At 37.0% G+C, this 14,356-nt stretch overlaps 2 protein-coding genes, 1 long non-coding RNA gene and 1 pseudogene across 5 annotated transcripts; all 4 read right to left on the bottom strand.

Moving 5' to 3' along the window:
• Window positions 1-64: 64 nt before the first annotated feature.
• LOC111448625 lies at window positions 65-1,390 on the bottom strand. The gene has a single exon (XM_023088312.1). The coding sequence runs from the start codon at window positions 1,388-1,390 to the stop codon at window positions 65-67; it is 1,326 nt and encodes a 441-aa protein (XP_022944080.1).
• Window positions 1,391-1,950: 560 nt separating this feature from the next.
• Window positions 1,951-9,356, bottom strand: LOC111449011 (diacylglycerol kinase 5-like). Of its 3 annotated transcripts, none has more exons than XM_023088832.1 (13): window positions 9,271-9,356; window positions 7,901-8,116; window positions 7,670-7,792; window positions 7,438-7,566; window positions 7,047-7,132; window positions 6,805-6,928; window positions 5,919-5,967; window positions 5,585-5,667; window positions 5,281-5,342; window positions 4,287-4,361; window positions 3,340-3,427; window positions 3,087-3,203; window positions 1,951-2,570 (listed from the first exon to the last, which is right to left on the bottom strand). In XM_023088832.1, exons 1-13 carry the CDS (start codon window positions 9,289-9,291, stop codon window positions 2,244-2,246), a joined length of 1,500 nt encoding a protein of 499 aa, XP_022944600.1. In that variant the 5' UTR covers window positions 9,292-9,356; the 3' UTR covers window positions 1,951-2,243. The 3 variants fall into 3 exon arrangements, with proteins under 3 accessions (XP_022944600.1, XP_022944601.1, XP_022944602.1); XM_023088833.1 differs by having other exon boundaries at window positions 6,808-6,928; XM_023088834.1 differs by lacking the exon at window positions 9,271-9,356 and adding an exon at window positions 9,116-9,206.
• Window positions 2,828-3,079, bottom strand: LOC111449027. The gene is made up of 2 exons (XR_002711520.1): window positions 2,956-3,079; window positions 2,828-2,906 (listed from the first exon to the last, which is right to left on the bottom strand). It is a non-coding gene; the product is annotated as an uncharacterized LOC111449027 (long non-coding RNA).
• A 1,274-nt stretch (window positions 9,357-10,630) lies between the features above and the next one.
• On the bottom strand, window positions 10,631-12,624 carry LOC111449025 (annotated as a pseudogene).
• Window positions 12,625-14,356: the final 1,732 nt, after the last annotated feature.

Below are 14,356 nucleotides of genomic sequence, written 5' to 3'. Positions count from 1 at the left end.
CAAAAAAAAAAAAAAAAAAAAAAAAAAAAAAAAAAAAAAAAAAAAAAAAAAAACCAACGTTGGTTCATTCTTCTTCCTCCTCATCCTCTGCAAAATTTAACTTCTGACAGATTGATGCTTCCATCTCCTGATTAACAAAAAAGTTCGTTCTACTATCAATCAATTCAGCCACCCTCTTGGCCGGTCCCGACGCCCTTGGGCTCATACTCCCACACCGACTCGTCCTGATCCTTGGAAGCATTTCCCCCACCTTCCAAACTGAACACTCCCAACTCCTTTCTTCCATTTCTTCTGGGAAACCCATTATTTCACTCGGAATTTCCCGTCGCTTCTTCACTCTGCTTTGCGGCCCCTTGCTCCGGCAAACTTCCGACGAAGGTCGCCGCTTATCATACCTACTGCTTCCGTCGTCTTTGCAATTCCCCGGCAGAGATCTCTTACGATTCTCTGTCGCTACTTGGGAGCTGCTACTTTCATTAATCTGATTGTAACGGCTCGCTACAATCCTACCACTCTTCAATGCCCTTTTGACACTCGTGGGTGCTACTGATTTTTCAACGTCTTTAAAGAGCTTCTTCGGCTGAATCAATTCAACAAGCCCATCTTTCTTCGCCGGCCTTTTGGATACGACGGTGGTTGCCGGTTTCCGTACAGTTTGAGCCTTAATCAAAGTCCTCCGCGATTTTGGGCTAAGGCTCATGTTTCCTCTTCTGTTCTTCGCCTTCCCCTCGTCAATCTCTAGTAATTTCGGAAGGCATGATTTCCGACGGTTATGTATCCGTTGAATCGGCGTGAGTTCCGTTTTCCCTTGCCGCCGAGCTCCGACGCCGGCGTGGATTTCCGACGGCCCCAAACTCAATCCTCTGTTTTGGCCAATTTTCGCGTCAAATGTTCTGACGGGCACGAATCTTCCACCTCTCTGAACTGATGTTCTTGCAGCATCCCGCTTGGCCTTCTCAAATTGAAGTGCTTTCAGCCTCGTCGACAATCGAATGATTTCCATCTCTGTTTCCTCAATTTCTTCATCGATGTTCATCTCCTTACTAATTACCTCCTCCTCTTCATTCCCCCTAACACCACACATTTTGATCATACAGGGCGTTTTCAATGGCTTCCATTGTGAATTTTCAATGACGCCATTACGACTGAGCGGCTTCACAGAAACAGAGTACTTTGTAGAAACAGGGGTCTTCAAACTCAAAGGGCATAAATTTTCTTTGCTGCAATCACTCTGCAACGATTCAGAAGATGTGTTCTTGTACGAATCTTGCACAGTTGACCAAGAACGAGTTCTAACATCAGATTCACCGTTTTCAAATGCAGCATTGTCCCAGACCTGAATGTTTGGGACTTCGATATCATCCGGATGATCATCAAGAACACTCGTCATTAGTTTCTGGGCAGACGAATTTTTATGAAAAAATTGCGTTTTCCAGCAAAATAATAATAAGAACAAAGCAGGGCCTGAAATTTTCCGATTCAAAGCTTGAGCAACACGAACACAATAAGCTGCAGATTTAGATGAGAGAAATTGGGGAATTCTCTATATTTTGAGTTTTCGACCGTTGGGAAATATAGACGTTAGAAGGAATCGCTCTTCGTCCTTGCGTGGAATCCTGGCCGTTAGATTAGGGAGGCCATCGCGCTTCAATTTGTTGATGAAATTGGGGGCCCAGAACCAGGGCCCGTCTGAAAAGGAAAATTAAGGCCCATTATCAATTTAATTTGCTGTCGGATATTATCCAATGTTCTTCATTCAAATTATTTCCAATAAAAAAAACATTTTAAATTTTAATTCCAATTAAATCATTTTAAAATTCCATGTTCATGTATTAATTTATACATTTAGTAATAAGATGGGCAAAATAAATATTTCATTAACAGACCGGTGAATAAGACACGAATTACCATTACAGAAATTGATGGTTCGATCTCCATAGCAATCTCCTCTTACAAATCTGTGTCAAATAACCCAATACGAACTATTTGCTTACAAATACCACAATCTGATAGAACAACAAAGAACACAGGATACACATTCTGTTCTCTCCCAGATTCTAGTTGCCATGTTAATGAACTCTTTGAGTCACTCTATATATAAATATGCTAACATTTATTGGAAATCAAACCGATCACTATAATAAGTACATATGCCTGCTGTTCAATAGCAATAAATGATCATCATTCAGAGAGAGAGAGAGAGAGAGAGAGAGAGAGAGAGAAAAGATGGTAAATTGTTGTTTTCAACTAAGTTGAGATATATCAACTTCATCTGGAATCTTAAAGGTGGCTGCTGCACCAAATTTCCTGAATTCTTCTCCACCTTTTGTGGAGTCATCTTCACAATCCTCCTCTTCTGAATCCTCATCAATCCTGCTGGGTGTTGAGGGATCATTAACACTTCTTGATATGCAACTATGGGTGGCGAGCATGTTGACTTGACCAAGATGAGAGATTTCCACCATAACAGATTCTTTGGCAGGGAGGGGTTGCTTCCAGGGTTCCCCATCAATTCTCATGAATGTGTGATCTGCTTTACCTTTCTGGAACTCGAACCTGATGCGATGAGCCTTGCACCAAATCAGAGGCGAAGTGTGAGCAAATACAACAGAGACACAGACAAATTCAGAACAATACCTCATTACTATGAAAATAAACATAAATATAATAGTTTTGGCTGTTATGAGCATTTTACCATAACCTATATCCCATATGCTGAAGGTTATGATCCACAACTGTAACACATGGAAATAAACGAATCTTTATCTGCTTTCAAAAGCCTTCATTGGACTTATATAATGAAGTTAGGCTTTACCATAATGTCTACTTTAATATACCAACTTTATGTTCAACCATTTTTAACCAAAAAGACTAAAGATTTTTTTTTATGGTGAAGAGATTCATACCTTTTAACTCTCAGTCGAAAGTATATATGTCTTAGTCAGATCTCTTCACCTTTTAACTCTCAGTAGAAAGTATATATGTCTTAGTCAATTCGTTGTGCTTAGGTTACCACCTAAACTAAGACTAGCTAATATAGATTAGAGACCCTCTTGTGTCCTCAGTCCTTGATTAAATTTTCTCACCTGCGCAAGACGAGTTCCATGTCCACTGGGAGCAAGCAAAACGAGTCCATGCCAAGCATCCCGAAATCCCACAACCTCAAGAAGGCCATCATCGACGTATGGTGGAGTAAAGTCTCTCTATAAACCACATTTCATGAAGGAATGACATTAGGAACTAAAAGAGAAACACGTGAAAGTAATTAAAGCATTGCACCAACATCTGGATTCAGATTACTTCAAATCTAAATAGAAAATAAATAGATCGGGAACTAACATCACGCTGCCTCCTGCAATTTGGTTTACCCCATGGATTGAATCCACCGGAAAAGCTGGGCAAGTTAAGGCATACGATTGACCTGATTCTGTAGCAAACATCAGGGAACAGCATTTCGTAATAAGAAAGAGAAGCACACGGTATCATAAGGAAAGGGTCCTAGACACTACTGAACGTTTGACCACAATTTCATTTTTCGTTTTTTTGTTTCTAACAATTATACTTGCTCTCCCCACACAAATTCTTTGGTAATCTTTCCACTTTTTAAAGAACACATTTAAACTCTGAGCCAAATTTAAAAGAATGAAAACAAATTTTGAAAACTACTTTTTTTAGTTTTCCAATTTTGGTTTAAAGAACATGTGACCAAAAGAAACTCTAGGTTAAAATAATGCGTATAAGATTGACTTCCAAAATTAGAAAACAAAATGGTTATCAGACAGCATCTTAACCATTATCATTAACCAAGGTGACAGAGGAGGGGTACACTATCTTCTTGCGAGAATAATTAGCAAGACCATATTGACACAAATCGAGTAATACAGTACTAATTAAGAAGAAAAAAGTAGGATGTACGGTGCTTGCTGGTTTCAGTTTCAAATTATAATTTTAAAACAATAGAAGTAGTATTCACAATAAGACATGCAATACTAAAATAAATGAGATGCATCAACACTTCCATACTTGTTCTTCTGCATGCTAAGCAAAAAATTGGAAGGATAAATATATTATAGGCATCAGATAGGTAAAAATGAGAAAAGGGCATGTCATTCGAGAAAAATGGTAATTGAGTACATTGCAGTTCAAAAGAAAATCAGATTAGTGCAAACAGACAAAGACATTATCTGAAATTTGAACAATTTTTTTAATATCGTTCCAAAACAGAAGTTATGTGAAGAAAGTAGAATTGGGTCCAGTAAGTAACTTTGAAAGCTGAAAAACTTTACCCAGGAGGTATAGGCAAAGTTTGCCAATCACCATGATGTTTCATGATCTCGACCTTAGCAATTTGAGATATATTCCTATATAGTGACAGGAAACTAGTTAAACAAAGAAAAGGGAACAAACTGAAGGTTAATGAAACATATCATTCTTGTATTCTCTTTTGAAAAAATAAGCAGAAATACCCATTTGTTACATTAAAATTTGAAGGCCTTTTCCATTGTAATCAGAGTTGTGGCGCAATTGCTCTGAACTTGTTAAAGATCATTCTATGGTGACTACCAGAGTTAAAAGACAGGGTAACCCATTCTGTGGTGATTACAAGGAGCAAAAAAAGTGATTTTTTTTTTTTTTTTTTTTTTTTTTTTTTTTTTTTTTTTTTTTTTTTTTTTTTTTTTTTTTTTTTTTTTTTTTTTTTTTTTTTTTTTTTTTTTTTTTTTTTTTTTTTTGGTATGTGTGGACGCTGTTCAATGGGGGGAGTCATTACGATGAATAGATGCATTAACATGTTTTTTCAACCCTCGTTGCTGAAATCAGTAAGAAGCAAAAGGAAAATGAAGACCGCCTATTCTTTCATTGACAGTACAGAATACAGTAGCACGTTTTAGGCATTTAAATGTGAGTTTCAACCAATCTTGGGATCTCCACATAGCAGCAAAGGAGAAACTTAATACAGATGTTAAGCGGCATAGAACAGAAGAAGGCTAAAATATTATGGATCAAGCTAAAACAACTCATTGGAGTTTCTGGAAATAATGAAATCGAATGAGGGAGTGGTTAATGATGAGAGCTGGGATTTGGCAAGATGTTTCAGTGCATTTTGCTAAGTCTCCCAATGGGGAGGCGAAACATTACGGGGGTTGTTGAATACCTCATGAGGGATGTATTGGAAATTTTGTGTACCTCATCACGGTTGGTAATTTAGGTTACTACTTTTCACTATGAAGTACCCCCTCCCCCCCGCACAAAATAAATAAATAAAATCATTTGAGTACGCACATGGATGAAGGATGAAACAAAGGAGCAAAAAACCAGGTGCTGCCAATCTTTGCATAGGTACTCTGGTACACAAATGAGGAGAAAAAGGTTAAATTTTGGTATATGAGCAATACACTAATAATCAAAGAGTTAAATGTGGTTGACATATTATATCCAAGAAAGCTTACACGTTGAAGTTCATATTTTGATGTTCAATGTTTCAAAAATCAATTGCGTTCATAGTATCTATTATCTCATATAAAGATTTTAGTATGATTGGAAACTAGTCTGCAAGCAAATTCATGAAGACATTTGTAACACTTACCTGATTAACTAACTGATTCTTAAATTTTTCAGGATGCATCTTTCTCTCAGAATGAAAAGCATATGATACTTGAGCGTCCATTCCTGCAATCAAAACGAAGAAACAACTCTCATGTCAGAGACCATTACCAGTAATTGCAAACTAAATTGGAAATTAACAGTATACAAAATTGCAAACAGTAGAAGCCGAATGTCGAATAAATTTCCCATTAAGAGATCATCAAAATAAGGATTTTTCTTTCCGGAAATGATTTAGGACATATCTCCTGTGATGTATTACAAATCTCAGTAACATGTTGAACTTTTATCTAGAACTGTCATGGAAGTAGTCTTACCCATGCTGAAGTAGTTCCAAAATCCCCCACGGAATGTGAGGCAACCTTCCTGAGAATCAAGTAAGTAGTTCAGCACATAAAGAGAGAAGAATATTGACTTATAAAAAACATAACTGAAGGTGAAATTTCTTCCATAAAATGAGATTAAAAAAAAGAAAAAAGAGAACTTGAGCCCTTCTTTCCACAAATAATACTTTTTCTACATGTTGAGTTGAGTGCATAATCTTTATATAGTTTCAGAGCCTACGTTAAGAATATTGCTTAAAAAAAAAATGAATGGAACTTATAATTGAAAATGAGCTAAATACTTATGAAGTATAATCAAGAGAGGATGACTTTGGTTTCTAATTTATATTTATCACTTGTATCTTTCAATCACACTTCATGGTTCAGTTAAAACTGCTCATTTCCAAGGACATACAGCGAGTATTTATCAAGTCTTCTGTAATCTAAGTTCTTCATAAATAAGAACTCTATTCAAGACTAGTTCCAAAATAACATACTTGAACAGAGTGAAATCTAGCCACCACTTATCCAATACTATTGTTCTATAAGTTCCATCAAAATACATCATTGCTCCTGTCTTGTGTTCTGAATTGCTAACTCAGCTATAAAGTACCTTTTGAACAACTTAACTTCAACCTCAAGTATGACCATGTAGTTTTGCAGGTGTTGAAATAGGCGGCTAAAATTTTTTCAGATAAGAGGCAGGCGGATAAATTAACCCGGTAAGTAACTACTTAAGATGGTGATGAGTTGCTTCGCATGCAGGTTTCTTTGAGAGAAAACAATATAATCGACTAAGATTTATTTAGAACATCAAAATACTCTTTTATATCAAAATCTTATACAAATAGGGAATGTGTTCCACATAGTATGTAGTTACCACCTTGTGTTCATCACCCTCGGTGACCCGATGAAATGCATGCAGGGAATGTGGCAATTCAAGAGGAGCAATAGGATCACATGAGCCTTCTGCTGGAGCTCTCATCCTCATCAGAATATGCCAACTGTCATACAACAATAACAAGATCCATTACAGCTTTTGATTATGATAATGTTGAGTTTATGATGAGCACATACATATGCAAACATGTGTGTGTCAGCCTTTCTATCCTGTTTTCTTACTTGTCAATTTTCATTTCCTTTGCTTTCAGGACTTGATCTAAAAATGAAATCACAGCGTTAAGGTCTGTTCCAGGATTCCTCTTTCCCTGAAATTAGGAAAATATTTTTGTTTCAATTCTTGTGCTGCCTGATAATAATATCAGGAGGATATTAAACATTATATCGATGTCAGTGGCTGATATCAAACTAAAATGCACAGTTTTCACAGAAAAGCATTCATCCTTCAAATGCCTATCAACAAGGTTTTCGACAATACCAACATTCTAATCAATAATAAAGCAGCAATCAAATATATGAACTCAGTTTTCAATTATATTTGCTCAACATCCTTTGCAATGCTACCATGTTAATATGGTAACCAGAAAGTGTGAAATAATTTTAAAAAAATTACCCAACCAAATGCAAAAGGAAGATTGTTTCCAGTTCCTAAGGGCACCGTAGCAATTGGAGGTGAATAAGATAACTTAAGATCGCAAACAACTCCAAGAAGCCAGCCAGCTGTTCCATCACCCCCTGCAACCTGAAAGATCAAATGCATTGAGGATGGAATTTAACAGTGTATATTGCTAAACCAAAGAATTTTGAACTTGGCGTAAATATTGGAAAGCACATCAGAAACTCACTATTAGTCGCAATCTCTTCTGAATTTCGACTGCAATTTCATCGCCATTAAGCTTAAGCTTTTCAAGGTTCAAGAAGAATCTGCGCAGCACCACGTCAGGAGCTTCTTCCCCCAAATCAAAAACCTTACAATTAGTCAGATAGAAGTCAACCAACAGTAAATTCAGTAATTTCCTATATAGCTCCCAGAGGCCGACAAAGTACATCTAAAACCTTTGTAACCAAAAAATCACCTGTTTCTCATTGAGAAGAGAACGATATGTGCTAAGGAGACTGCCACCAAGCTGACCACCACTTCTGGAGTTGATAAATACTAAGACAGGACAATTGGGAACATAAGGAACGCTCTCAACTTTAGCTTCAGCTTCAGGTCGGAGTATGTAATCAGGGATGAGAAAATTCTTAAAGAATTCGGAATCAAATGGGAAATTTGTCGCCATTGCTTCGAACTGCATCATTGCACGATTTGCATCATCATTAAAAAAAACATTGGGAAAGTGTTCATAAATTTATACTCATTGTAAAATGGGTATCATGAGTCTGATTTATGCAGACAACAAAGCAAAATAGATATCCTTAAATCACATAAATCAATGAATTGCAAAATTTTTGGAATTAGTAGGTTATGTGAACACCAAAGGTTTCTCAAGATAATACCATTCTACACTAGTAGCATGAATCATTTGGGAACAAAAACATACAGAAAATAAAAGAAATGAAACTTCATCCCATCACTTATTCAGTCCCCAAATAAAGATTATAGATGCCAATTCTTGTGATCAGTTGATCAGTACTCAACAAATCTTCAATATCAAATGCAATGAATCATGAGTAGCAGGTTAGGTATAGATTCTTAACCGATTTCAGACCTCTAAAAATAAAATAAAAATTCACAAGGGTAACGCTTTCAGAGAAATCCCCGTGATGAATTGCCAATTAAGCACAAAAATTGCAAGTCAACATATACGATTACGACATTATAGATTACGAATGCTAAATGTCCATAATTGTGCAAGATATTCACATTACACACAAATGACACGAAAAGTCTCAGCTCGGCAGCAATGAATCTTTAAGAGTGGGAAAATGGCCCATTCGAAAAGCGAAACAGACAAAATTCAGAATATTCAAGACGTTAAAGCATAAAAAAGCGCAAGGAATATCTCTGATCCGTAAAGATCATTATGCCCCCTCTCCCCCCTCCCCCCAAGGAAAAAAAATCAGGTGGAAATTCAAATTCCAGAGTTAAACAATTGCAGAGAAGCAACAGATCAACGAAACAGAAAAATTCTACTATTCTGATTCTCTATCTTCCCCGTCGGCGCCTAGAAATGCCCGTAAAATACCAGAAGAAGCAAAAAAAAAAAAAAAAAAAAACACAATATAGAAATCTCCGAAAAGAGAATCAGAGAAAAGGCTGCGGAGCAAATAAAAAAGTTCGAACTAACCCGGAAAAGCCACCGTAAAACCAAAGCGTTGACGGAACTGAATTACAGAAATCTTAATCACCTCTCTCCCCAGTGGGCTGAAAAACATACTATATATATATATAAACGGAGAAAGTGGAGGGAAGGGAAGATTCAGAAAGGCGCGTCGCCATTACCTGTTTCGGATAGCTACACATCCATCTCCATCGCGCTCATAATTTCTTAAGCTAGCTTAAAAAAAATAATAAAAAATAAAAAAATTCATATTCCAGTTAACATTTATGCCGCGTGGACTTCACTCGCCTAGAGACTGCAAAATAATCAAATAATTATCTAACAAAAAAAACTAATAACAAATAACGTGTTAAAAAAAGTATTATTAAATAAGTTGCTAAATTAAGAATAGAGAGCGGTTTGTTTTTTTACTTTTTTTTATTGTAGTAATTTAGAAAGGAGTTTGTGTAATTAACAATAATAATAATATAATAATAGGCAATAAATCTTCCCCGAATTACTTCATTTATTATTTTTATTCAATATAAATTACTTTTCACCTAAAATTCCATTGCCGTCATATCAACTATTTATTTTATTTTTTATTCCAAAAGTCTTTTTTTTAGTTCCAATAAGATAAATGTTATTTTGTTTTGTACCAATTCATGCATCTTACTTTTACTTTCTTACCATCATAATTACTTAACGTGAATTTAAAAATAAATGACCCATTATAGAAAAATAAGATTTTTTTTTTTTTTTTTGTGATATGCATTCTATATATATATATATATTTGGCTTTGTTATACAAAAAAAAAAAAAAAAAGATAAATATATAGTATTTTTATGTGTAAATTTTAGAATATAGTATTGAATTATCTATTTAAATTAGGGTTGTTTTAGATTAATTTACCGATAAATTCTAAAGGGATGGAAATAAAGGGTCGAAAATATAATGGGAAACTATAATTAGTGCCAATTTTCCATATTAATAAAGTCAATTAGTTAAATAATTAGTAAATATTAATATTTTTTAGTGGAGAAATATATATATATTCTTTTTTTTATATCCCTTATTTTAATGGGTTTGTTTTCTCTGAATAAGATGGGGAAGATTTTGATTAAGATGTCTCATAAGATAATGTATAAAAATATTATCGGAATTTTATATATTTTCATTTGATTTGTACAAATTGTTAGATGAACACGATTCTTCACAATGGTATGATATTAAGCCTAAAGCAAAGTCACGAGAGCTTATGGTCAAAGTGGACAGTATCATATCACTATGGAGAGTCATGTTCATCTAACATGGTATCAGAGACTTAGTCGTGCCGATAAATTGGTAAATCCTCAAATGTCGAACAAAGGACTCCAAAAGAAAAGAGTAATTAACATTAGGGAATGATTATGTGTTTATAATCTGCAAAGTCATGAGAGCTTAGGCCAACAGTGGACAATATTATACTATTGTAGAGAGTCGTGGATAATATCATATCATTGTAGAGAGTCGTGTACAATATCATACAATTGTAGAGAGTCGTGTTCGTCTAACACAAGTAAGTTCGACTATAATTATAATAAAATATGCTACAAATCTTGTCATGAGCAACTGAGAAGCTTTAGATTTTGTTCCCACGCGGCAACAAAGCTAGCCATATGAGCCGAACCCGATCCAACCCAACTTCAATGCCACCATTTTCGTTCCTGGATTCTCCTATAGAAAACAACCTCCCACGATCAACTTGAACCACCTCGGTCTTTATGGGCCTCCCCCACCCAAAATTGGTGTCATACGCGCCCAACCTCGGCGACCCAGCGGCACAAAGCGCAGCTCCACGTTCAACAAACTCCTTCCACACCGACGTCTCCGCCATTGCGTCTTTCAACGTCACTTTCTTCACTTCTCCCACTCTTTTCTCAATAGCTTTCATTGCCACAACTAACCCATTTTCCCCCAATAGCTCACTCTTCTCTACTGCCGTAAGGCAAAACGCAAAGCAATTCCCAAAATACTCCGCTGGGATTCGATACCCAAGTCGTTCGTTACGGCAATTGCAGCACGCTTCATCCTCTGCACCACTGCCGCCACTGATTAACTCACGCTGTTGAGGATTATTGGGATTGGGAGTGTCCCACATTGGTTAATTTAGTGGAAGATCATGGGTTTATAAGTGAGGAATACTATCTTCATTGGTATGAGGCCTTTTGGGGAAGCCCAAAGCAAAGCCATGAGAGCTTATGCTCAAAGTGGACAATATCATACCATTGTGGAGAGTCGTGATTCCTAACATGGTATCAGAGCCATGCCCTAAACCTAACCATGCCAATAGAATCCTCAAATATCGAACAAAGAATGGCGAGCCTCGAAGGTGTAGTCAAAAGTGACTAAAGTGTCGAACAAATGGTGTACTTTGTTCGAGGGCTCCAGAGACGGAGTCGAGCCTCAATTAAGGGGAGGCTATTCGAGGCTCCATAAGCCTCAGGGGAGGCTTATAGTGTGCTTTGTTCGAGGGGAGGATTGTTGAGGATTATTGGGATTGGGAGTGTCCCACATTGGTTAATTTAGTGGAAGATCATGGGTTTATAAGTGAGGAATACTATCTTCATTGGTATGAGGCCTTTTGGGGAAGCCCAAAGCAAAGCCATGAGAGCTTATGCTCAAAGTGGACAATATCATACCATTGTGGAGAGTCGTGATTCCTAACACACGCGACATAATGAAACTAACCCAAACCACAGAGGATGTCACTACAAAACTCGAAAATTGGGTCGATTTGGTTATCTGGGAATTCGCCCAATTTTTTAGTCTCTCGATTTGGGGTTTGGACAGCGAGAAAGTTGCTCTAACCTTGTCGCTTAAACGCTGACTGATGGGCTCACTGTCAAAATTGATGGGTTCAGAATGATGGCGAAGATAAGCGGATTCGAGTCCTTCTGGGTCTTGCACGACAGTCCGATCGTGAGACGGCAGTGGACCATTAAGGCCATTTCCAGCAGAGATAGACGCCCAGGATCTAATGAAATGATGGAGTGCAGGTCCATCAGCAGCGACGTGGAGAAACGAAACGCATAGGGAAAGGCCATGGTAAGGGAAGATGGTGATTTGCAGAGCCATGAGAGGAATGACTTGTGTCCCATCTGACAAGAGGCGAGACATGGGCCAATCTTGGAACAATGGGTACACATCTCGAGCATCTTTTGTGTGATCAGGTATGAGGGCGTGAAAATGGGAGGGATCCGACTCGGCTATGGCTAATTGGACAGAGTCGTGAGGGGTATAAAGGAAATGGGGCTTGTGGGGGTGTGGAGGGAGGATGAGATTGGCTGCAAAAGGGAAGAAGTGTTGGAGAGAAAGGGAAAGAGATCGTTTGAGCGATGGGAGAATGGCGTGGGTAAAATGGGCGGTGGAGTGGGGAAATTGGTAGAAGAAAAGACGCCGTGAGAAGGGTTGCCGGAACGGAGCCCGGCGGTGGAGAAACCAGGCACTTGTCTATAACCTTCACTGAAAAACAGGAGGAGTCCGCCATTGCACACAACGCTTTACCAAAATATGAAGATGATTGGTTTTTTATTTATAAACATTATTATCTATTATAATTACTTTATTAAAATTTAAAATATTAGCATATATTCTTTTATTAAAGTTTATATTTTATTAAAAGTAGATTCACTAAAGTTTAAAAATTGTGTTATTGTCACGTGGAATTGATATTTATTTTGTTGTCTTTAGTTAACAATGTTAAAGATGTTACGATGCTGTTTGAATTTGTATAAATTGATTTGTTATTGAGAAAGTATCGACGCAATGTCTACACTCCAGAGTGTGAATAGATATGAAAATATTATTCTTCAACATACAGCTTTGAAAATTTTCGAATTGGATTGGGTTACCCATTCAACTAATCCGAACTTGTAAGTTAATCTAAAAAAGTTTCTCAACCCAACTCGAGCGGTCGAGCCCTCGAAATCGTGATTCGTATCATGTACAACTCCTAATCCAATCCATTAGAAATTGGAGTGATCCATGATTGGTTTTGTTTATGGATGTGGAGGCCCAATTGGTGAAGCCATCACAATCCAAATACCAAAAAAAGCAGCCGGCATGGACATGGATAAGGAAGGCTAGGTGGTTGAAAGAAGCTTCAAGTGGTGTCTTTAACGACATCTGTGTACTGTGTCTCCTTGACCATTCTTCGACACCTCTCTTTCACTGTCGAAGTCTTTCAGGTCTCTCCATTGCTTTCTATTTTTGTCTTTCAACTCTACAAAAGCTCCATGCATGCTAACCTAATTCTTACCATTTTTCTTCTTCTTATTTAATCATTCGACGCCACACTATGATTTGACATGAATGAGTCTGTGAAATTCCATATCGGTTAAAGAGGGAAACGAAGCATTTCTTATAAGAGTATAAAAACATTTCTCTAGTAGACGCATTTTAAAATCGTGAAACTGATGACAGTAAATAAAGGGCAAAAGCAGATATCAAGCAATGTGTTAGCAAGGATGTTGGGGCCCCATTATAAGGATGTGGAAACCTCTCCTTAGTAGACACATTTCATTTCAAAATCGTAAGGCTAAGATACGTAACGGGCCAAAACAAAACCTCTCCCTAGTAGACACATTTCATTTCAAAATCGTAAGGCTAAGATACGTAACGGGCCAAAACGAACGATCCTAGGGATTAGATGACTAAGAAAAGCTTACATAAAATGAAAGTAACTACCTATGGTTAGACGAACACGACTCTCCACAATAGTATGGTATTGTCCACTTTGAGCATAAGCTCTCGTGGCTTTGCTTTGGGCTTCCCCAAAATGCCTCATACCAATGGAGAGAGTATTTTTTTGTTTATAAACCCATGATCATTCCCTAAATTAGCCGATGTGGGACTTTCATCATCCAACACCTATACCAATAAAGTGCACATTCCTTTTCAGTGACTCAATAATAAGAACTTCATAGTTAAGCGTGTCTTTCTAAAAAAATTTATGAAATATAATTGTAAAGACTCGTGTTGATCTAGAGAAATAATTTTCACTCGTAAGAACCGATGAATAGGTAACAAAACCATGAAAGGTTGGGGTCGTGCCAAATCCGTAATAATGGTAGTAAAAGGAGACATAATAATTAAGATGGGAGAAAAATAATGGTGGATGTGGGTATTAATGTGTGTTGGTTGGGAGAATTATTTATTTGACATATTATAGAGAATTGGAAAAATAATTGAAATTATGAATGATGGTGTATGGTGCATAGGGGGGG

This window comes from Cucurbita moschata, unplaced genomic scaffold (assembly GCF_002738365.1).
Source record: "Cucurbita moschata cultivar Rifu unplaced genomic scaffold, Cmos_1.0 Cmo_Scf00010, whole genome shotgun sequence".
In the NCBI taxonomy this organism is placed as follows: domain Eukaryota; kingdom Viridiplantae; phylum Streptophyta; class Magnoliopsida; order Cucurbitales; family Cucurbitaceae; genus Cucurbita; species Cucurbita moschata.
This window is presented reverse-complemented; position numbering and strand designations above follow the sequence as displayed.

Excerpts from the sequence above, each read along its gene's own strand:
- LOC111448625 (XM_023088312.1), bottom strand. The coding sequence starts at position 1,390 with ATGACGAGTGTTCTTGATGATCATCCGGATGATATCGAAGTCCCAAAC.
- LOC111449011 (XM_023088832.1), bottom strand. The coding sequence starts at position 9,291 with ATGTGTAGCTATCCGAAACAG. Across the intron at positions 4,362-5,280 it reads TTGTTTCATCCTTCATCCAT|GAATATATCTCAAATTGCTA; the intron begins GTGCGTACTCAA and ends GTCACTATATAG. Across the intron at positions 3,428-4,286 it reads ACTTTGCCTATACCTCCTGG|AATCAGGTCAATCGTATGCC; the intron begins GTAAAGTTTTTC and ends TGTTTGCTACAG.